Source organism: Cetorhinus maximus, chromosome 17, assembly GCF_964194155.1.
Source record: "Cetorhinus maximus chromosome 17, sCetMax3.hap1.1, whole genome shotgun sequence".
Lineage (NCBI taxonomy): Eukaryota > Metazoa > Chordata > Chondrichthyes > Lamniformes > Cetorhinidae > Cetorhinus > Cetorhinus maximus.
Genome location: NC_135895.1, coordinates 24,449,163 through 24,472,575, shown reverse-complemented (window position 1 = coordinate 24,472,575; position 23,413 = coordinate 24,449,163). Strand labels below are relative to the sequence as shown.

General features: G+C 43.6%; 1 protein-coding gene across 1 annotated transcript in view; it reads right to left on the bottom strand.

Annotated features, from left to right (window-relative positions):
* LOC144692827 (uncharacterized) overlaps nucleotides 1–23,413 on the bottom strand; it is a 59,712-nt gene that overhangs the window by 15,514 nt on the left and 20,785 nt on the right. The window contains exon 2 of the mRNA XM_078561900.1: nucleotides 2,973–5,565. Coding sequence (XP_078418026.1) covers nucleotides 2,973–5,565 — 2,593 coding nt within the window. The remainder of the gene's footprint in view (nucleotides 1–2,972; nucleotides 5,566–23,413) is intronic.

Below are 23,413 nucleotides of genomic sequence, written 5' to 3'. Positions count from 1 at the left end.
GACATGGCAGGGGACTGCGGAACAAAAGACATCACTCCGAGTATGGCTGTCCGACGGATGTTGTAGCACAGGATCCTCATTTGGTTGAGCGCCTCTGACCGCACGCTCAGCACAGGAGCGATCCACATCCTCACCGACCAGATGGATGGCTCCATTCTGAAAGTCGGTCAGGACCTTCAGTTGAGGCATTCCATCCCCGATCTGGGATCTCTCCCTTTTCTTGTGAGCCAGCTTGCCCTGCATGAAGACAGATGGAGAGAGTGTAAGCAGGACGCCTGCCAGGCCAGATGAGAAGGATGCCTGGCATATGTGGATGGTGTACGGTGCCATGGATGGGTTGAGAACACGATTCGCAGAGGAGATGACAGTGTGTGAGGGAGAGTGAGTGGGTTTGAGAGTGTGTGAGTTGAGACTGATGAGTAGGGTGACTTACCCTGGTGTAACGGAGGAGATCATCTCCTTCCTGCATGGGTTGTCTGTCCTCTTTTGTAGGGCATTGGTGCTCACCACTGCTTCCCATGCTGGATTTGTTACCAGCGGGGGTAAAGGACTTCCCGGTGGGCCTCTACTGTGTTCAGGTGCTCGAGAGAACTGTCACTGAATTTAGGAGCAGCATGTTTCCTCCCTTTGGAAGCCATGACTTTTCACCAGCTCTCGATCCCTTAGAGAGTGCTAGCTCTGAGTAGGGGCGCCCTTTAAATGCGGTACCCGGATTACAGAAGGCCTGACGGGACAGCGGGGTGGGCCAATCAGAGGCCGCCCCACCAGTGATCCAACGTGAAACCTGTGCCTCTCAAATTTTTCAATGAAGTGGCACACGATATGGAGGAAAATACTGCCATTGCCGTCAGTGGCTCATTCTCCAATTTCCCTGCCCGCTTTTGGACTTTGCTGATTTCACGGAAAATCCCGGCCTATGAAAGTTATGACCAGGCTTTTAAATTGAATTTATTTTGCTAGAAAACAAAATCATCCGATTATCTTTCTTGTTGATGGATTCCGCCCTTTCAAATTTCTCAGCAAGTTAAGCCCGAGTATTACCTTCACCTACTAGACTCTCACCCTGGACCTGTTGTCCTACGCATTCCACTCCCCCCTCCGACTGTGACGGTTTCCCCCTACCACCCAGTACCCTTAGTTTGCCCCCCCCCAGGATGCCACTGTCAACTCCACCGACCCCACCCTCTAAAACACTCTCCCACTTCCTTGGACACTCCCGCCACCTTCCCCAGGCCCCCTCACCCACCTTCCCCGTAAGCCTGCCTCCCCTGTCCAGCCTTGGAGCTGCCTGTGATACATGCACCCAAATTAAAAGGTAGGTGAAAGGAGCATCTACGTACCTCGAAGTTGTTGATGAAGTGAAACTCGCCAGGTGCATGCTGCCTATGTACAGTTGCGAAACAGACTATTCTAATTATCTGCTGGTGGGGCATTAAATTTAAAAGGGGGAAATGTGATTCCATCAAGGTAGCCGTTTAATGAGCATTCATGAGATGCAAATGAATGCAAATATGGTTCCTGACATAGATCAGTGGGAAAGTCGAGCTGCCTTTAACCTGCCATCAAAGTCAGGAGAACAACATTCCAAACAGATTTCCCAATGGCAGAAAACTCTGACTTTTCACTCCAAATTTTGTGCCCCCCGCCTGCCAAGGTTCCCATCACGGGAGCAGAAAATTTCGCCCATGACTGGATGGTAGAAAATCTGCATCAAATAGTCAAGAGCATTCAAATTTCATTACTGAAACTTTGTAGGAACCATCAGGGTCAATCTTAGACAGCTTAAAGGCTTAGCTTATCATGGAACTTCAGGCACAAGCAGAGGAAAATAGTTTAGGGTGTTTTTTCTTGGCTGTATTACAACTAAACAGCAGCACTTGAAATATACTGCTCCTGTCCAGTCTCAAGGCTATTACGACTTGCTGTCCCAGGAACACTTGGCTCAAAACTGCTCCCTGACAAGACCCATTGCCTGTAGGGGGACAAGGAAAGAAGGTATGGTTGCAGACTATTAGGCCCCAGGCATCCCAGGAACTTGTGTTGATGCTCAAATGAGGAAAAGAAATGGCCTTATCTCAAAAGTCTTTGGCTTTCCCCCAGCTGCAGCAGAGGGATGAAGAACTGTAGGTGCAGGCCACAGAAAAATGTTTTCTAGGCACCCAGCACATGAGCAATCTAATGAAGCAGGAGACCTCATTTGTATTGCATCAACTGACCTGCACTTACAGACAAGTGATCTGGATATTCAAGAATTAAAATGCATTTTAAAAAAATTACATAGAAAGATTTGCAAAGAGGCTTCAACGCAGAAATAGGCCATTCAGCCCAAATGGCCTCTGCTGCCAGTGATGTTCCACCTGAACCTTCTCTTACCCTTCTTCATCTAGTCCCATCAGTTTTTCCTTCTATTCCATTTTTCCCTCATTTGCTTATCTCACACCCCTTAAATGCATCTATTCTATTTGCCTCCACTGCTCCCTGGGGTACTGCAGCCCACATTCTTACCTGTCTTTGTGCGAAAACGATTTTCCTTGAATTCCCTGTTGGAATCAGCCAGATTTGCCCCAGGGAAACTGATACAACAACTACCTGGGCGCAGGCAAGCTCTAAGCCCTTCCCCAAAGCTAGAGTTTATCACAACATGGGCAGGTGGCTGGCAGAGGTGAGGTTGAGGTGATGTTTGCATTCATCTGACCCACACTAATGAAGTGTCTCCCCACTGATCACAGAAACATCGGTGATATCTGTGTTGCAGGCACAGTCCGGCATGATGCCTGCACCACCTCTGTAATTGTGACGCGAACCATTTTGGGGTCAATTTTGGCAACAAGAGTTTGATCTTTGGAACACTAAAAGGGAAATCATGTGACTTATGTCTGGAAACTCAGGCAAAACAGTTTTCCTGCTGAAATATTTTTTTCCCATAAATGTTTACATGGACCACATCCAAATGAAGCATTGGTCAATTTTACCTGGTGGCAAACTATCAGCTGCAGTCGAAGACAGCATACTGCTTTCAGGTACAGCTGCCATTCCACGAAGGTAGCACCTTTGTTTACGTAGCTCTTCCTCTCGCTGTAGAACTTCTCTGATCTCCTGACTAAGGATGGACTGAGATCCATGTGAACGGAGCTTGAAGAAGGGGTTCGTTTGCAATTTCTCCTCTGTCTGCAGAGATGAGATGGATGACAGTGCAACGTCTGTGGAATGCCGTAGGATCACGTCTGGTGTTTCCAGTATTACAACATTAGCAGTTTCTACAGTTGGATATTCAAGCTTCAGTACAGCATCAGTAACTCCTGCCTTGTCTTCCTCTGAAGAAGTTAAAGCACCATTTTCCAGTCTAACATTACCAACATTCATTTCGTTATTGGAGGGATGCTTTTTCATTGTAGAAGGTGTACCCAACAAAGAGGCAGGAGTATTAGTATGGGGGATAAACATTTTACTGTTTGATGGCAATGGGAAAGGATAATGTTGTTCGAAGAACTTCCTTCTCTCCTCAATCTCTGGGATCAGGCTTTTGTCACATGTTCCCTTTATCTTTCCTTGCTGGATGAGGTCTTCCTCCCGTTGGCGCTCAAGTAAAATTTCACGCTGCATCTGCATCTCCGCTAATTGATTATTTTTAACTTTTGCTGAAGGGGCGGGAACAGACGAAAAAGTAAATGGCCGAGTTTTGATTTCTACATATTCTTCAGAGCAAGGATGTTTTTTAATGCCTCTGGCCTTCTTTAGACTTTCTTCCCGTTTCACACCTCGACGGATCTCTCTTTCGATTGGAGTTTCAGATTTTCCATTTGCTATGGACACAGGCCTTGAAGTTTCATTCTGAAATATGGTGTCAGTTAAATTGTCAGCTTCAGATCTACAAGTTGAGTCATCTAGACCAGAGTCGCTCCCTTCTGAGCAAGCACTAAAATCTGCTACGTTCAATAACAGGTTCTGCTCGAAATCCCTCACTGCACCTTTATTCTCCTGTAATGCTACTGTGTCCCGTTTGTTATTTAGATTTGTTAAACTTCTCCAGCATTCCACTTCATCAATTTTGATTCCTGCTGGTGTGCTGCTTTGTATTTTATCTTTAGAAAAAGATGCAGAATGTGGAGGGGTTGCCTCCTTTATCAGTTTAGTAATGGAAGTGCCATCTGTGCTGTCTTTAATAAGACGTTTTGTTATGCTTTTATTCTTTGGCTGCTTGACTGGTGGCCTATGGCCATGCGCTTTGCTAATCTCTTCCAGCAGCAACCACTGTCTGCGGGCAGTAGCAAAATCCACATGTTCTGTGTCAACATTTTCATTTTCTGAGGCTTTAATCTGGCTTCTTTGTCCTTGGGTTTGTTCAGCAGATTGGGTTTCAGTATTGTTGGACGTACCCCTCACTTCATCGTTCTGGTTAGGGTTACTTTTTAGTGACCTGTGCTCTAGTTCCACTATTTCAAATGCAAGTTTGTTACTTAGGGAAGTCACATTTCCATTAGACCGACTTTCATGAATTAAGTCATTTGAATATTCCTTGCTGGATTTGAATTTGTTTGCATGGGCAGGTTCTAAACCATTCTCATATTGCATGAGAGTGGTGCCTGGCAAAAATTCATTCTGAATAGCTGATGAACTGGCTTCTGGCTCTCTTTGATACATCATACTTTTGTTTGATATTTGATTACCATGACTGGTCAAGTAGGTTAGACCAGTGGCTGATAGATCCATCAAGCCTTTATCATCCTGTGGAATGACCAAAGGAGTTAAACTTTCTATGGTCAATTTACTTAAATCAATCACTGAGAAATTTTCAAAATTTTCTTCCCATTGACTGACTTCTGATAAGGTTTCCAGTATTCCTTCATTTAGGTTGATTAATGATGAATTTTCTGATGAATATTCTTCTGATCTTGTGATTGCAGGAGTGGCTGTTTCATTTTCAGCTTTGTTGGTAGTTTGGAAGGCCTTCAACATTTCTTCCTGGTTGAGTTCAGCTTCAACTGTTGCAGCTGCAGTCACTGTAAAAGGTTTGCTGGCAATGTCCTGACCTAACTCTAAACCTTCCACTGCCACTGATTTAGCACCTGCTCCGCCCAGTACCGCAGTTGAAGAATCTTTGAAGTTGTCTTTATGAATAATGGCATAAATCACTTCTGGCATTTCATAGGATGAAGGCACGGTTTCAAATGCTAAAGGTATTTGCATTGGGTGATCTAAATCTTCAATTTTGAAAGGAAGTTTTATGCCATTTGCATTGTCATTGTGATGTCCATCACTGACTTCTTTTCCATTTTCCAGTACAGTAGGATCTGCTGTTAATCTGCAAGTATGCAAGATTTGCTGCTGGTCATTTAACCCAGAGTATTTTCTTTCAGTAGTCACATTAACCTTTCCTTCATGAATAGTGCCATTTTCTGTTACTTCTGTTTCCATAGCAGTAGATTTGGGCACACAAGTGCTTTTAGATTCTGAAACGTCCTCACTGGTTTCCATAGTTACAGTTGGTGTACGAGTATCTCCCATGCCAACATTTTCTTTCAGTTCCTCTCCATTCTTTTTCCGCTTGGCCAGGAAACCACTTGGCTACAAAGATAAACATACAAGTAAATTACCAAAATGCTTACAACTTGGTTTGATCAAATTTCTCAAGAAACAACACAAGATATTCATTCCAGAAATTGTATAGGAGTTTCCAACCTTTGGTTAAGTTGTTAAAGTGAAGCCCCATCTACCCTCTCAAGCTGATAGAAAATAAAACACAGAACTATTCGGGGAAGAGCAGGGGAATTCTCCTGATTTCCTGGACAACTTTTATCCTTCAGCCACTTAAAGCAGATTATTTTATAATTCATTTCATTGTTGATTGTGGCACTTTGCTGTGTACATTTTGATGGCCTGGGGTTTCTATACCACAACAGGAACCACACTTCTAAAGTACTTCATTGACCATAAAGTGCTTTGGGACCACCCTATGTTGTGAAAAGCGTTATATATAAATGCAAGTCCTTTCTTTAATACTTCAGAATCTCCATCATTATATTCACAAAATGATTGTACCATTAACCTTAGAAATTCAGTAACTTGCAGTGTTTTCCGATTATCACAATGATAGAACTGGAGACAGGATACCAGATTGACTGTTGAATCGTGCTGTTGATTTTTCTCAAGACATGAAAAATAACTTGTCTAAGAGGAGTTTTAAAAATTCTTTGAGGAATTCTTCTTTGAAATGCGTTCTCTAAAAATGCCACATACTGTACACCTTTCTCTAGCTAGATATATGAGTAGGCAGGGTGTGCTTGGTCCTCTGTATAGCTATATTTTGAAGTCCTAAGCCAGTGGCCAAATTTCTGGACCCCTAATTTTCATCCCTTTGTAGGGTGGGTGGGAGGAGGCAAATGTAGCCGGGTTTCTCTCAGCGATCATCTCAACAGAACTCATTCAATAGTTGCTCTAGCACACTGCAGAGCCTGGGAAATACATTATTACCCAGATAAACAAAAATATCAAAGTATGAACAATTTAATGATACAAAAACGCACACAAATTTTTGTAGCTCCATTAATTTCTTGTACAAAAATAACAATTCAGAAATTAAAATATGATTCAATTGGTAAAGTGGAGTTATTTCAAAATCCCAGAGGGAAACTTTAAACAACTGTCATAACCAATAATTTTAAGTGTTACGTTTGAGATGTGACTCTAAATTCAGGAATCAGACCACCAGTTCTCGACATTTTACATTAAACTAAATGAAACATTTTACTAATTTACACAGGTTAAAATATATATATATACACATGACTACAAATTACTACTATCATAACTTTTTTAACAAATTCTCAAACAAATCTCCAATAAGGCAACAGCAACCCATAGACTTAACCAAATACCAGGCTAAGCATTTTCACCTTACAAATTCAAAATGAGGTTCTTTCACTTTGGTTCCTATGGAGAGAGTTGGAGGCTTTGAGCTGCCTTTTGATTTCACATTGCCTCTGCCCTGCACACCTGAAAACTACTGAAGTTATACCTACCATCACTGATTGAATGCAAATTCTCATTGTATCAACAACCTCTGAACTAAACCTCTCTAACAATAAAACCCCTTTCATAGTAACAATTTTATTTGTAATATAAACATATTGCTTGGTAGCTGCTAGAAAGGCACCAGTTTTCACCCCATTTCTTGAATGCTCTATTCAAAAAAATGCAAATGCACGCTATCTCTCTTACATCTCAAAGCTAGTACCCATCAAAGCACCCAGACTAGCTGGCTTTACTCCAATTAAGACACACCCGCAGACTAAACCTCTATTTTAAAAGAAAAATGTTTTCCAAAATATTATATACATTAATAGCTTCATGACAGTGAAGTATAATGAAAGTAATGACTGATATATAGTAAAGATTTTAATAGGCATAATTAAATATTAGCAGACCATTATACTGACTGTCAAGCTATTATTGTACAATGCTTTTTCACAATACTTCCTGAATCTAGATGTAGTTTTGACCTGATGCCCTTCTGATACTGGCACCTCCACTGCTCCAACTTCAGTGGCAAAGCCTCCTGCTATATTGCCTTTACACTCTAGAACTCTCCATAAACTCACCTCACTATCTTTCTTCCTATCATCAAAAGCCTCCTCAAAATCCATCTCTTCAAAAATACCTTCGCTTACCTCTTTGAACACTTCCTCTGCTACAGCTCAGCATTTTTCCTTACTCTGTTATGTTTGGAATGCTTATAATATTAGCAGCACTATACAAGTTGCTTTTAAAGAAAAACTATGCTTTTAACTCCCAAGAATGCCAGATGTACAGTTTACATGGCATGCTTACAAATACAATTGTTCCTCAAACAGTGTAATTTCTAGACCTTGTAAAAATCTGCTGAAAAATGCTTTTCCTAAATTCACAACTTTTTAAATCTAGATGCAAATGTGTTCTAGTAGTCAGCCACATTTCACATTAGAGTAATTTGAGAAAAAGGCAACCCTCAATTATTGCTGTTTCATACATTATCCTGGTTTTCAAAATACTTTTAAATACAGTATTCTTTCTGAAGTTCACTAACACTTGGCCTAATTGCAGATAAGTGTTTCACTGAGCTATTTAAAAAACCTATTTTGAAATACTTGATTTAGCATCCACAAATTCTAGTTGTACAAAAATCGTGGTCAAATAGAACACAAAATCACTTGACACAAAGTACTAGTTTTAGATCCACATTTCTCAACCTCAAGCTGAATGTGCTCTTGCCTACAGGATCTTTTACTATGAGGTCAATTAATCCTGTCTCATTACACAGTACCAGGTCTACTATTACCTGTCCCCTGGTTGGTTTCAGAATGTATTGTTCTAAACTGTCCCGAATACCACCCACTAATAATCACCCACGATTATTACAGTACCTTACTTACAAGCCCCTATTATTTATTTATTTATACTCAGTCCTATAGTGTTGCTACTGCTAGGGAGCTCTCAACTACTCCCACCAGTAACTTCCTTCACTTTTTCTTATCTACACCCAAACTTTTTAAAAAAATATTCGTTGTGGGATGTGGGTGTCACTAGCTAGGCCAGCATTTATTGCCCTTAAGAAGGTGGTGGTGAGCTGCCTTGTTGAATCACTGTAGTATTCCTCATAGACTTTCTAGCAATGGCTAGGCCATTTCAGAGCGCATTTAAGAGACAACCACATTGCAGTGGGTCTTGAGTCACATGTAGGCCAGCCCAGGTAAGGACAGCAGATTTCCTTCCATAAAGCACGTTAGTGAACCAGATGGGTTTTTACGACAATCAACAATTTTGAATTCAAATCTGCCTTGGTGGGATCACCCTGGGTCTCTAGATTACCAGACTAGTGACAATACCACAACGCCACCACCTGTCATGATTCTATGTCTTGAGTTTCTGAACCAAGATCACTACCGTGCTGATGTCATCCTTGATTAAAAGAACTACCCCAATTCCATTTCCTTTCTTTCTATCCTTCCACAATGTCAAATACACATGAATATTCAGGTCCCAGCATTGTTCACCTTGTAAACATATCTCTACAATGGCGATCATATCATACTCAATTTCTATTTTTGCTATTAATTTATCCATCTTTATATGAATGCTCAAAGCATTCAGAATAAAAGCCTTTATTTCTGTCTTCTTAGCATTTTTTCCTACTCTGAGCTTATTTGCTGGTGCGTTCTTGTTTGTAAGCTTTATACCTTCCTGTCACGCTCTGGTTGTCATTACCCATTTCACTACTCTGCATTATCGTCTCGTCTTTTCTTTTTAACTTTCCAAATCTCCCCTCACATGAACCCTCCCTTCCATTATTCAGTTTAAAGTGCTCTCTAGACCCTAGTTATATGATTCACATGGACACTGGTCCTAGTGTGGTTCAGGTGAAGAATGTCCCAATGGTACAGCTCCCTCTTTCCCTAATACTGGTGCCAGAGCCCCATGAATCAAAACACATTTCTCCCACACCAATCTTTGAGCCCTGAATACAACTCTCTGATCTTATTTACCCTATGTCAATTTGCTCATGGCTCAGATTGTAATCCAGAGATTATTACCTTCAAGGTTCTGCCTTTTAATTTAGCTCCTGACTGCTCATACTCCCTTAGGTAGGACGAGGGAAGAGGTTCTGTCTGCTATGACATTGGTACCAATGTAGATCATAGCGACAGGATCATTTCCATCCTGCTGCAAGTTCCTTTCCAGTTCTAAGGAGACGTCCTTGACCTTGGCATCAGGCAGGCAACTCAGCCTTAAAGACTTACACTCTTTGCTGCAGAGAACAATATCTATGCCTCTAACTATACTGTCCCCTACTACTCCCTTCACTTGAATGGCCCCCTGCACCACAGTACTGTGGTCAGTTTGCTCATCCTTCCTGCAGTCCCTGCCCTTGTCCACGCAAACTACAAAAACATCAAACCTGTTGGACAAGTGTAAGTGCTGAGGTGCCACACATTATTATCTTTTATGAGGGAATGGGGAGTTGTATAATCCAAGCTTGCAGATAACATTAAGAGGTACAGTAAATTGTGTAGCTAGGATCAGGAAATTCTAAAGGGAAATTGGTAGGCTGCCAGTGAGCCAAACTGTGGCTAATGGATTTCAATGCAACAGGAGTGGGGAAGTTTGATATCACCGACTTTGGGTCAAGGAAAGACAAATTAGAATATTTTCTTAATGATGAAACTCTGGTGGGAGAAATTCACTTTGGACTAGTGATTAGTGGTTTGCATAGATTGGGGTTACGCAGTTTTGCGTTCTGTTCTCCTGGAGATGAGCAAGTCCCAGCCCTACAGGAATGGCAGTGGCTCCATGGGAATGGTACACATTGGCCTCTCAGGATGTTAGCGTGTCTACTCTTTTGTCACCTTCCAAACAAACAGCCACCATGCCAGAGTGTTTGGCAGTTGCAGAGATGCAGCAGTCTGGTGCTGGGCTTATGTGGATTTGAACACCCAGAACTCCCTGGAGAAAAGCATATGAAGGGTTCCAACATGAGCATTCTTCCACTAGCTTTGCTCATTACCTTGGGGTATGAGAGTTAGGAAAGCCTCCTATAAAGAAAAGTATTATAATTCGAATCTTGGGGGAGCAACAATGGGAAGGCAATGTTTGTGATGTGAATTAAGTTTATGACAGTTCTTTTCTAATTATTTTAAATATAGGTTCCATTGTAGAAAATAAATGCATCAACTGAGAAGTAATAGAAGGTGATTTATAAGTTGGATCAAGTGAATATTCATTCTGGACAGTGTACAGGATCAGCTTCCAGCCAAAAGGTCTGCTGAGCATTCTGATCACTATCATTATTCCTTACTACTGAAGGTAACCCAGTTATTGTCTCAGAAAACAGCTGTAATATTCTTTTACAGCCCCTGTTGAATAAATGGCCCTATCTCTATCCCATTGGATTATCAGTCAGTTAATGGTTACAGGCAAGAGGCTAAAGAGGTAGAATGTTCCATTGAAAGATGATTACAATGTTAGAAACTGATTTTCACAAATACTAAATTGTAGGCTGTGCAAAATCATAAGCCATTACCTTCAGCATCACTTTATGCAAGCTACTAACTGTAACTCAAGGAACAGAATGATTTTTTGATAACAAAGGCTATTAGCGAGTTCACATCCTGCAATTTCATGTTAAACCAGTTAGTAAAGTATAAAGGAAAACAGGATGCTCTTGCAATAAAATCAAGGATTCTGGCAACTTGATACATCAATTCTGGTCTACAGGTGAACAGGTGGTTAGTCAGGTCTACCTCTTAAAGGAAGTTCAAACATTCAGATGACGATTGCTAATTTTTGCAGGAAAGTTTAAATTTAATGTTAGGCCTGAATGTTTAAATTTTAATGTTATGGATGAGATAATAAAAGATATATAGAGAAAACATACTAAAAACATTGCTGAAAGTTGCTAAGTCACTTGGTCCAGATGGAATGCGTCCTATTTTGCTGGAAGATGAAAAGGTAGAAACAACAGGCACATTGGTCATAATCTTTTAAGCCTCACCGGAAACAGGAGTGGTGCCAGATTGGAGGGCCACTAATGTTATACCACAATTCAAGTGAATGGGGAGTGGGATACACTAGGAAATAACAGGTCAGTCAGCCAAGGCGGAAAGTGACTCCATCATTAATTTTAAAAAAGGGAGGTGGAAAGGGACTTGAGACTGAGTAACTTGTAGTGTTACGGACAAAAAGCAGGCATGAAGGAAAAAACACGACTGTGCTTCCAAGAGCCAAGATTTGCACGATGGGATAAACAGCCTCCTTCTGCACTGTAAGTTTCGTTCCATGATTTCTACGCCTAATGATATCAATTACAAATACCAGGAATAATCCACTATGCATTTTATTTCTATGTTGATTGTGCTCCTTTTTTTTTTCCTGTTTGCAGAATACAACAGTCTCTTAACAACTCAAAAGGTTCCTTTGGAAATCCTATCTCTGTCCTTGATAACAGCTGAAGACAGCTCCGAGTGCTATTCTCCTGACCTCTGCAGCCTTAGCACCTGTAGTTGCTGATAATTTTTTTCTCTTTATTCTTTCATGAGATGTAGACGTCACTGGCAAGGCCAGCATTAGCTGTCCATTCCTTGAAATGACCTTGCTGGGTCACTTGCTGTGGGTCTGGAGTTACATGTCAGCCAGACCAGGTAAAGATGGCAGATTTCCTTCCCTAAAGGACATTAGTGAACCAAGTGGGTTTTTATGATAGTCAACGATGGTTTCATGGTCACTATCACTAAGATTAGCTTTATATTCCAGATTTGTTAACTGAATTCAAATTCCACCAGCTGCTGAGATGGGATTTGAACCCAGGTCCCCAGAGCATTAGCCTGGGTCTCTGGATTACTAGTCCAGTGACAATACCACTACACCACCGTCTCCCTGATCTCACTGAAAATACGTCAAAAAGCCTTTGGGGTCTGAAAAACCTGATCAGACCCTGACTGCTGCATTTCAATTCTACTGTCTCGGACGAGGGTATGGCATGCTATCTGAAACATGTCAATTAAAATAATGAGCGGTGGGATGTCAGCACAGACATGAGGCGGAATTTCACGGCCCCACCAAAGTCAATGGACTTTTGAATGGCTCGCCACATTTTATGGTCCTGCGCCCGCCACCACCACAGAGCTGTAAAATTCCGCCCATGGCAATTTTAATGACAGGTCAAACTGTGCTGGCTGCTTGTCACCTCAGAAATCAGTAGTGCATCGTGTAATACTTTTGGTTCATAAGCCAGTGTGACAAGGCACATTATTAATTCTGTAGCATGCTACTTCCATTTACTTAGCACTAAATTCCAGTGCAAGAAAAAAAATCTCAATTTACCAAGGACATGAATAAGGAAAGCTTGGGCAGGTAGTGGAGGTAGGTGGGTGGGTGGGTGGGTGGGGGGGGGGGGGGGGGGGGCGGATGTGGGGGGAGGGGGCGGGTGCTCACAAACATAGCTGGTCAGTGGTTAACTTCCTGTTCATGGCAATGCACAATGAATAGCTATTTTGTTAAATTTTGAGAGTTCTGACAATGTCTATGGAGCCATTCTTAGATTACTGTTTGCCAAGGACACCCCACTCAAAAGCAATTACCAAAATCTTCTACTCTGAACTGGGGAATCATCTTAACTATAGAAGAATGTGGGTACTGGTATCAGAATCTCTGGTTGCTGGTGCTATGTTATATATCACTTGATTGCAACGCCAATGTTCAACACTGGCGGGAGGGGATGGGTCCCTAATAAATAGAAGACAAGAAGCGACAGTAAGGACATCCTTGGAACTAATTTTGATTCTTCAAAACCCAAGTATTCAACATCATTAATGCTCGCGACTATCTTGCTCCAAGGAGATTTCTTCAGAAAATATATAAAGACAAGTACATTAGTTTTGAATAATAGCAATTAATGCTGAAAAAATGACACTTTTTTGTTAAAGCTTTTTGTCTTGTACTCATCAGGACAATTTGCAAAAAATATGCTAATGTCAGGGAAAACATCAAATTTATACTGTTTGAGAAGATAGTGCTGATTGGTTGGCAAGTAGACTCTGGTTGGCAAGTGGATACTGATTGGTAGAGGCGTTGCAATGGAGCATGCACCAGTTGATGGTGACTGACAGTTAACTGCCAAGCACTGTTTGAAATTTAAACCAAGCAACTTTAGTCTGATTGGTCAAGACATTGCCCTGGGGAATAAACCAGCGAGTGCTGTCACTTTTGTTTAATTGAAACAGGTGTGTACATGTTCTTTCTGCTTGCAAAGAACAGTTGGCAACTTGACGTTGCTGGTGCTATGTTATATATCACTTGATTGCAACACCAATGTTCAACACTGGCGGGAGGGGATGGGTCCCTAATAAATAGAAGTCGAAAGAGAAAACCACAGGAACAAATTAGTGAAAGAAAATAAACAGGAACAAGAATCAGATAAGGACAGAGTTGCAGGGAAACAAATGCAGGAATGGAAGAAGCTTGGATAAAACCTGAATGAGGAAGGAAGCAGTCGGCTGAACCATGAGCAGAAAGGGTTGAAACACATACATGGTTTTTGCTGCAGAGATTACTTCAGTAGAAGGGTTAAGACTGGTAAATCTCAAAACATAAATCACAATTATAAAATCAACCCATTCATTTCCAAATCACTGAATAAGATCTGCCCTCCCCTGTGGGCAATGGCAGGGTCAGGATTATGCAACATTTTTATACACCCCATTGGCTACCTCCAGTGCAAAGGTGAAAGGAAACACAGCTTAAACTCTATTTTCAAAAAACAGTGATAGTATGATCTACTTAATTCAAAGCACCTCATAATTAGTTATTTTAAGCACAAGACTCCTAATTTGCAGGGTTTGTGCGAATTAATCGAAATGGTTAATATCTTATTTTTGTGCAAGAATTCTTTAGAATCATTGAGAGTGTGGACTGTAATAGGAGTCATCAGAACAGTAGAAATATAGTTTGTATCGGTTTTCAAAATTGCATCTAAAATGATGGACGCTTTTTTTTAGTGTTACTTTGAGAAGTCACAGGAGCTTGCTGGGGACACACTAGCCTTGCACAACTAAGCACAAAAAAAGGTCGTTTTACCATAGGTCTGGCAGAAAAGTTCTTCAGATTTCAGTAATGAGTTTACATCATTTCACCAATCCTTAGGTTGTAAATTAATAGATTATTTCAAATTTGAGCTTTCTGTAATCAGGAGCGCCGTACAAAAGCTTTAAAATCATATTAGATTGGAGCTAAACTCACTCGAATCCAGGTGAGAGTAACAAAACTACTCAGCTGCTTATTTTAGCCCTTACAGGAGGTCTATAAATGTAATGTTGCTACATATCAGATGTGACCTCCCTTCATGTAACATTGTAATCAACTGGGTAAAATGTCAGAGTAAAAAACACTAAGTATACAATATTAGGATAAAATAGTTCCCTTGATTAGATTAAACAGGAATAGCTTACCTAAGCTGGGAATGAAGAATGTCAGAAAATGTTACACAGGAACAAGTTCTTGGAAGTTTATTCAGATGTCAGGTAAGTTCCATAATGCTTGCAATTTACCAGAATTAAATACTGACTGAAAAAAACTTTCATTTCTATAATGCCTTTCACCATCACTGGCCATCTCAAATTGCTTTACAGCCAACTAAGTATTGTGGATTGCGGCATATAAGATGTCCTTTGAAAAATCCTTCCAAGAGCAGGTTTCAACTTATGTGGCGATTATAAATGTGAACCGTTGCCGTTGGTGTAGGTGGCTGCCATTTTGAAATGTATGGCCATGTATTGAACTCCTATGTTTCTTCCTGCCAACACAGCCCTGCTTGATTCTATGCGCCGACTCATAAGGCAAGTATAACCCCAAACGTATAGTCCTGAGCTGAAAAATTAAGGCAGACTCCTAATGTGAATCTAGCCCTAAACATGTATTTATTAGCTGAAAAAATGGAGGAGGTTGACTTATACGTGGCAATCTGTAGTACTTTCTGAAGTGCAGTCACCGTTGTAATGTAAACACATGGCAGCCAATTTGAAGACAGCAATAACCAGGAATTAGAAGAAATAAATGCATACTTACCTGGTCTTGAAAATTGCACTGACCCTTCTGTTTGCTGGAGCTGCTTGGGGCCTGCATTAAAAGCCTCCTCGCAGGCCCATGGGGTGGGGGGGTCTTGGGGGGTGGGGGTCAGAGGTTATGGTGGGTCAGGGGGGGCAGGGGGAAGGTTGGAAGTCTAGGTGTGATCCATGGTCAGACTGGGTCTTCAGAATAGTTACCCAGAAGTTAAGAGGTTTTAATTCTTCTAAGTTTTTCTGAGTAACTATTGGTGTAACCCTGGAAGAACCATGCGAAGTTTGCGATTTAAACTGCATTTTCAGATGGTTCCCAGCGCAGTGCAATTGTCCAGAGGAAGTGTGCACTTCTGGGTAATTGCCGTGCAAACCCTTACCTGCAAACTTCCGATAGGGATTCCCAGCGCATCTTTGGGGTATCCCCCAAATCCAACACTAGGGTGCTTGGAGGTTATGGCCCAATCTGCTTTTGTGATGTTGATGGAGGAGTAGCTATTGGGCAAAACACTGGGGATAAATCTGCTGTTTATCTTCAAATAAAGAGATGGTGCCATGGGATCTTTTACATTCATCTGAGGTGCCAGACTCTGATTAACATCTCATCTGAAAGAGGGGCACCTTTGACAGTGCAACGCTCCCAGAGTACTGCACTGGAGTGTCAGCCTTGACTTTTGTGTTCTAGTTCTGGAGCCCTCTGACTCAGAGGCAACAGGACTGAGCCATGGCACCTATATTATTAGCTCCAACGACGTTTTTAATAACAGGAATATCTTTTAAAAAATGCCATTTTATTTTCATGCATGTTTACGGAGGGACAACGTTGGAAATAATTACATAATCGTTGTTCACTTAGCACAAACATTTTCAGAATAGAATACGTGCCTGCTCTCAATCAAGGATTTACATTTTAATACACTTACACAATGGGCAGAATTTTGCCCTTGATGGGCGGGCGGTCCCCACTGGGTCGGCTTACGTCCTGAGACACTCCCTGGTGCCGAGGCTCTTCAGTGCTCCAGCCTGACTGGGTGGATACCTGCTGGGCAACAAGGGCTATCCCCTCAAAAGGTGGCTCATGACGCCTCTCCGCCATCCAAATCTTGCTGTTCAAACAATTCACTGGATTATAGATTAAAGCAAGGGGATCTTCTACCCCACTGCGAACTCGATCCTGAAGTGGCTTAGCAAGCTGAAAATCAGTTGCACAAAACTTACTCAAAAAGGAGGTTCACCATTACTTTCTCAGAGAAACTAGAGACAACCTTGCTAGCGTCATCCATATCGTGAGAACAAATTTTAAAACATATAACTTAATGTCCTGAAGTTATGACTGTTGCCTATCACAACAGTTTACTACTGACTAAAGGCCAGGTAGATGACCTGCTTTCAGTTCTTTGCTATATTGGTAAGATGTGAAAACCAATTGCATTGAAGCAGCTATCAATTCTCCTCGTGGCAAAGCATATATCTTCTTGGTGCTTGCTTGCAATGGTGCAGCGAAGAGCTACAACTCATTACGTAGCAGAAGGAACAATAAAAATCAACCTGTATCTTTAGGGAGAATGAAATCAAATGAGCTGATTGCTTAGGCATTGTATCAGAGGTTTCCCGTTTAACTTCTTAGGATATTTAGCAGTGTCCTTGGTTTATTTGTATTTTCAATGATCTTTAGAGATCTGGAGTATAGAAAACAACTGTGTCATCTACTAGGAAACAGGCATTTGGAATGAGTACAACATTTTTGCAGGTCATTTATATAACAAAGTAACAGCAAATGGTCCTTGTATGGAGCCTTCAGCAAAATGGATATCAAACTGTGTCATACAATGAGTTACAGTTCCTGCTTACTGCAGTATTTTTTCATGTCCAGCACCAAACGGTGGTTTCCATAAGCAAAGCCCTCCCAACAGATGAACTAACAAAGGGGCTTATGTACAAAGTAGTTGGGTTAAGTGCTCAGGGAAACACCAAGCACTCTTAATTACTTGAATCGCATGTTTACTTAAATGGACATCAGCATGATAAGTGTTACTAAACTATGAATAGAGTTATTTACAGGAGGATTACAAGTGAGATTTAGAATAAATTCAAATACGGTAACCTTGAGCCAGTTCACTAAGGGCCTGCAACAAAACTACTTCAGAATAAAACAGCAGTCTTTACAAACATTACATGAGCCACCCAGACCCCGAATTAACAGACTCTGCATGGCTAAATTTCTAGGGCATGATACCAACTTTCACATGTACATTGCAAACAAGCAGCTCGATGTTTCCACTACCTCTCGATATCTCCACCATCTTTCTGCCATTGTCTTAGAGAAGATGCAATTTCCTCTAGCTAAACATTTGGAAGACGATCGGGTCCCCTTTACAAGTTCCATGCTCTTGAAAACAGACTCCATGGCTTCCCCCAGGCACTGTCTTAGGCAGAAATCAAATTGTTTACAAACTGGGCATCTTGGTCGACTATAAATGATGCTTAAAAACTCATACCTTCTCCCTTACCTCTAACATCACATGCCTTTGGCATTAACCAATGCCTTTAGACTTGATGATCGAGAAATTGGGCTGGGCAGTGCCAATTTTTCAGGTGCTTCAAGGCCCGAGGCTCCAAAACAACAAGCAGCTGCCTGGCACTGCCATATTTAGTAAGGACACAGCTGAAAAAGACATTTGATTCTTTTTCTAAAAAATCGTTCGAGGTGCAAGGCGGAGTTTTCTGCTCCGGAGACCAAGAGTGGTAGCGGGCGGGCAGGAAAGTTGATGAGGCTCCCCCTAGCTGGCAGGTGGGTTGCCGCACCAGATCGTCCACTTGTCAGTATGCATAAAAAGAGCAGCTCGTTGAATCTCGTGAATTCGGCTGCCCTGTTACCTCACCGGGTCGAAGTTCCGGGTGCCATATTTAAATGGCGCCCACACGCACATTCACTCTCTGCAGCCCAGGACATGTTCTGGCGAGTGATGGCCCTCCCACGAGATATGCGCTCTGCACCAAAGTTCAGCAACAGGTGCCTGGAGAGACTCCTCCAGGCAGTCGAGGACCGGTGAGAGATCCTCAGCCCCCGTGATGGGAGCTAGAGATCCACCAACCTCACCACGCAAGCTTGGCGGGAGGTTGCCAGGGAGGTTAACACTTGTAGACCTCAGAAGAGGACCACCCTCCAGTGCTGAAAACGGATGAACGATCTCATCTGCTCCGTAGGGTAAGTCAACCTTCTCCTCACTCTCATTTCAGACTCTCATAAGGCCATCAGGCATTTGCAGGGTTATAGTCCACCTGGATCTCTCACATTACTAGCACAAAGGACATCACCACTGTTTCTCTCACACACACTAACACCTTCATCTCGTCACATCCTGCACAAGTCGCATCTTCACCCCTTACATAGACCCAGACTCAGCACACACAATAGGCAGGCATGCTTATCATATGCTTTTACACACAATAGGCAGGCATGCTTATCATATGCTTTTACATCCATCCTGCTCACAGTCTATCCATCGGTCTTTATGCAGGACAAGGGTGCCCACAACAAGAGGATGAGATCCTGGACAGGAGTTGGGGGGATGCCGGAGCTCAGGCCACTCATCCCCTTTGAGCCGGCGGCAGTATTGGCTGGCAAAGACGGAGACTGCTCCTGCGCCAGAGGCAAGATTGGTGCCTCCCAACAAGCCAGAGTGTCCATCCAGTAGTCTTCGCCCAGCCAGTCCAACAGCCCCTGCACCTCAGATGAGGATCCTGAGGAAGCATCTGGAGAAGGCCTATTCACTGCTTTCATCTGCACCCTCCACCAGTGCAGAAACACACACCTCGGTGGGACCTAGTTCTAGAGCAGGCTCAGTGTCACCATCTGATGTGCACAGCAGAGAAACAGGTTCACAACAGGTGGAGGCAGTGACAGGTCACCGTCACTCGGAGGACTGCTGGAGGCCAGACTCCTGCTGAGTCCGAGCCCAATGAGGGCTGATTCAGAGGCTCGTAGAGAGATGATGGAGTCCAAAGGCAGGCAGGGGTACGGCAGGCAGTGTTGTCAGAGGCCGTCACCAGATTAGAACAGAGGATGGAGGAGTCTGTCCATGTTTTATCTGATGTCGTTGCACCGACACATGAGCACATTGGAGGTCACCATTGGAAGGGCGGCGTCCGCCGTGGAGACCCTGGTCCAGCAGTTTGTGAGTGATATGCGCTCAGACCTGTGCGCCATTGCTTTAGCCATGAATGGGATCCATCAGTGGCTACCTGAGGGGGATACAGGGCACTCAATCTCCCTCTATGAGCCCCTCAAGGAGTCAGGGACCCACAGGGAGGAGGCGTATCAAACAGACACCCCGGGGCAATCCACCCAGGACTCTCCATGACTGTCCAGCCACTCCAAATCCCGTGATCCCAGCAACTCCAGCTGCTCAGCCAAGGAGAGTACACATGCTCCAAAGCAGGCCGGGGCCCTCCAGGCCTCAGGCCTCTAGAAGACGCCCGCCAAGGTCATCTCAGACAACAGGGTATAGCAGTCAGCAGGCTACCTCCACCTCTGCTGCAGATGTTAGGGATGCACCCAGACATAGTGATAGGATAAAAGAGAATTAAAAAGAGTACAATGGGTGTTCACACTATATATTTGTTGCACATCTGTAAATATATTTTGCTTTTCTGAAATTCTCATATAGTGAATGGCTCTTCTATCTGATGCAATGCTCCGAGGTCATCAAACGTAGCAGATGGCTCCCCTCCCCACCTCACTTATCTCACATTGTGTCCCTCAAGTCCATGGTGTTTTACCCAATCTCAGTTCAGTATGTCGACTTTATGTCCACAGATGTGACATGAACAAAGCCAGTTGCTCTATCAACATGGTGGTTGGGCAATTCATATGTTAGACTTGTGTCAGAGGATCATATCATGTGGCTTCATGAGTATAGATTTTGCAGTTTTGTTTATTCTCCTGATGCTGCTGCACTGATGTCTGTTCTCTGTGGATGTTGTGGACGTTATAGGTTCTAATGGCGACTTGCACTGGAGTCATTCCAACCCGGTGCATTTTTCAATGGCCTCCATGTAATGTCTGTCAGGTTTGGGTGTGGGTTACAGTTTAAGTAATAGTCGGGGACCTTAGCCATTCATGGCGGCCTGCAGCGTGACATCGTGACTGCGTTCATGGCTAAACATTACCCCTATAATAGTTCCTACGCTCCACCTGCATGATGCAGAGCTATGGACCTAGCTGGTATTTTGAGACTCCTGAAATGTATGCTAGATGGCCACGACTATACGAGGTTAAAGGTGTGTGTCTAGTCTCATGATGCTGGCTTATTACATGGGAGGAAGCTGGTTTGCATCTGAAGATCTGGCTAGCATGGCTTAACAGAATCCCTGTGCTAGCTCTAAGAAGGACAGTCGACATTGCTATCTGATTGTGACAGTGCCATCAGTGCCCTAGGCTTTCTCATGTATATCTTAGTTTGCTAGAATGAAAATGTGGAGGACTGTAATAGGATGAGAGAGAAGCTCTGGTACATCTGCTAAGTAATGCTTAAATGCTGTGTCGAGACTGACTGGGCCACCTCACTCCCAGATGCCAAGGAAATGCTGGACATGAACTTGAAAAGCTCCAGATGAAGGCTGGGTCATGAATGCTCATCAATGATGGTGGTGCACAGAGGTAACCTGACTCACAGAGCTCGCATCCATGACTGAGAGGGACAGATCTCAGCGTCCTAAAGAACGATCCCATGCTGAGGACTCATTCCGAGGATGAGGCCAGAACATTATTCCTGCATGAGAGATGGCACAATCCGAATTGAGATCAGTCCTCAGATGGTCAAGTGAGAACCAGTGATTGACGATTGTCCTTCTTGAGGGCCCTGAAATGTTCCAAGCATACTGCCATGAGGGTATGGATATCTTCAGTGCTGTTCCTGCCTCTTGAAGGCTACCATAGGCAGTGAAATGTTGGTGCAATAATGGAAAGGACTGCTTCACAGTAAGCGTTGGAGGAGTTTTTATCCCATTACAGAACAGCCACAGGCTCCATAGGCTGCTTAGCCTTCCAAGGATGAGGTCATTGCCACGCAAGATTGTGACTACTCATCCTGAGACTGATGCAATCCTCAACATCTCAATGAAGGACAAAGAAGGTGTTAATGTCGACTCTGCATCAAGGGGACAGGTGTAATGGGGCCATATGAGCTAGTTGTCTTCATCACCCTGGAACCTTGTCACTATAAGGGTCTCATGGGCACGTCTGCTGCATCTGGCTTGTGCAGTTGTACCTTCCTGTGTGGCATCAACATCCTCACCCTCTTCGAGCTCATCCCTTCCGACATCATCCTCATTGGAGGAGACATGCAGCTCCTCCATCTCTCCATTTGGCAACTCATGCCTCCTTTAGAGCACCAGGTTGTGTAGAGCACAGCAAACCACAATGATTTGGGACACTCTCTGGGGAAAATAGAGCACTGGAGAGCGCTGCCTGACCGGTCCAGACATCTGAAATGCGTCTTCAACATGTCAATGATTTGCTCAACCAAGGTGAGTGCTGCAGAATGAACCTCATTGTACCTCTCCTCTGAAGCACCCTGTGGCCACTGAACGGGCATCATTAGCCATGTCTTTTGGGGGGTAGCCTTTATCACCGACGAGCCAACCCTGAATGCACTGAGGGCCCTCGAAGATCTGTGGCATCTGCGATTGACTCAAGATGTAAGAGTCATGCGAGCTCCCAGGGTACCTTGCACAGACCTGCATAATCTGCTTTCAGTGATCATAGATCAGTGGCACGTTGAGAGAGTGGAAGCCTTTTCTATTGATGAATCTTTATGGCTGCTGCTAGGGAGCTCTTAATGCCTCATGTGTGCAGTGATGGCACCCTGCACCTGTGGGAAGGTGGAGGTCGCTGCAAATCCCGCTGCTCTGGCAGCCTGGCTGGCTTCATCCAGAGGGAACTGGATGTAATTGTGTGCCTAATGAATAGAGTGTGGGTGACCTCTTGTACGCATTTATGAGCAGGGGATTGTGATATTCCCCAGTGGTCCCCACTGGAGACCTGGAACAAGCTACTCACAAAAATGTTGAGTGCGGTGGTCACCTTAGTGGCACTGGCAATGGGTGGCCTCCAGTCTGTGTGGCATCAGATCCTCCCGAAGAATGTGGCAGATGTGAGCCACCACAGCCCTTGACAAGCGAAGGTGTTTTCGGCACCGTCTCTTGCTCATCTCCAAGAAAGAGAGGTGTCTTCGGTATAGCCTGGGTTGCGTCCCATGGAATTGGTCTCTCCTCAACTTCTGGGTACCTAATGGGGCCCCCCGGCCCATGCTCCTTAGGGCGAGGTTCTTCCCTTTGCCCTGCCTGACAGTGACGGGTCCTTCTCCTCCTCCTCAGTTACATCAAAGCCATGAAGAAGGCAGGGTTGCCTGTTGCCTGCATTCTGCACTCCTCCTTGTGTCTGTGGAAAAGTAGTTCAGAGAAATGATTGAACATTCACCTGAAATTATCACCTTCCATCACCAAGCTAGGGAGTCATTGTGAAGCCCTGGGCTGCCCTCATTCCAGGCAGTCCATCCCCAGATTCTCCCTTTCAGCTGTAGCACAGCCTTAATGATCACTGGTAGCTGAGTTTCACCCCCCTCCCCCCAAACCCCCAACCCCCCAACCCCACACCCCAGGCATGTCAGGGCATTCACAAAGGGGGACTGGATCTGGAAGAGTACAGCCAGACACTATCAGCCTCAGTCAGGGCACTGTCAGGCTGCCCCCGTTGGATAAGACTAGGGCCCAGCTTGCACTAATGTAATGACTGCAATTGTAAAGCATGAACCTCTCAGCTGCAAAGT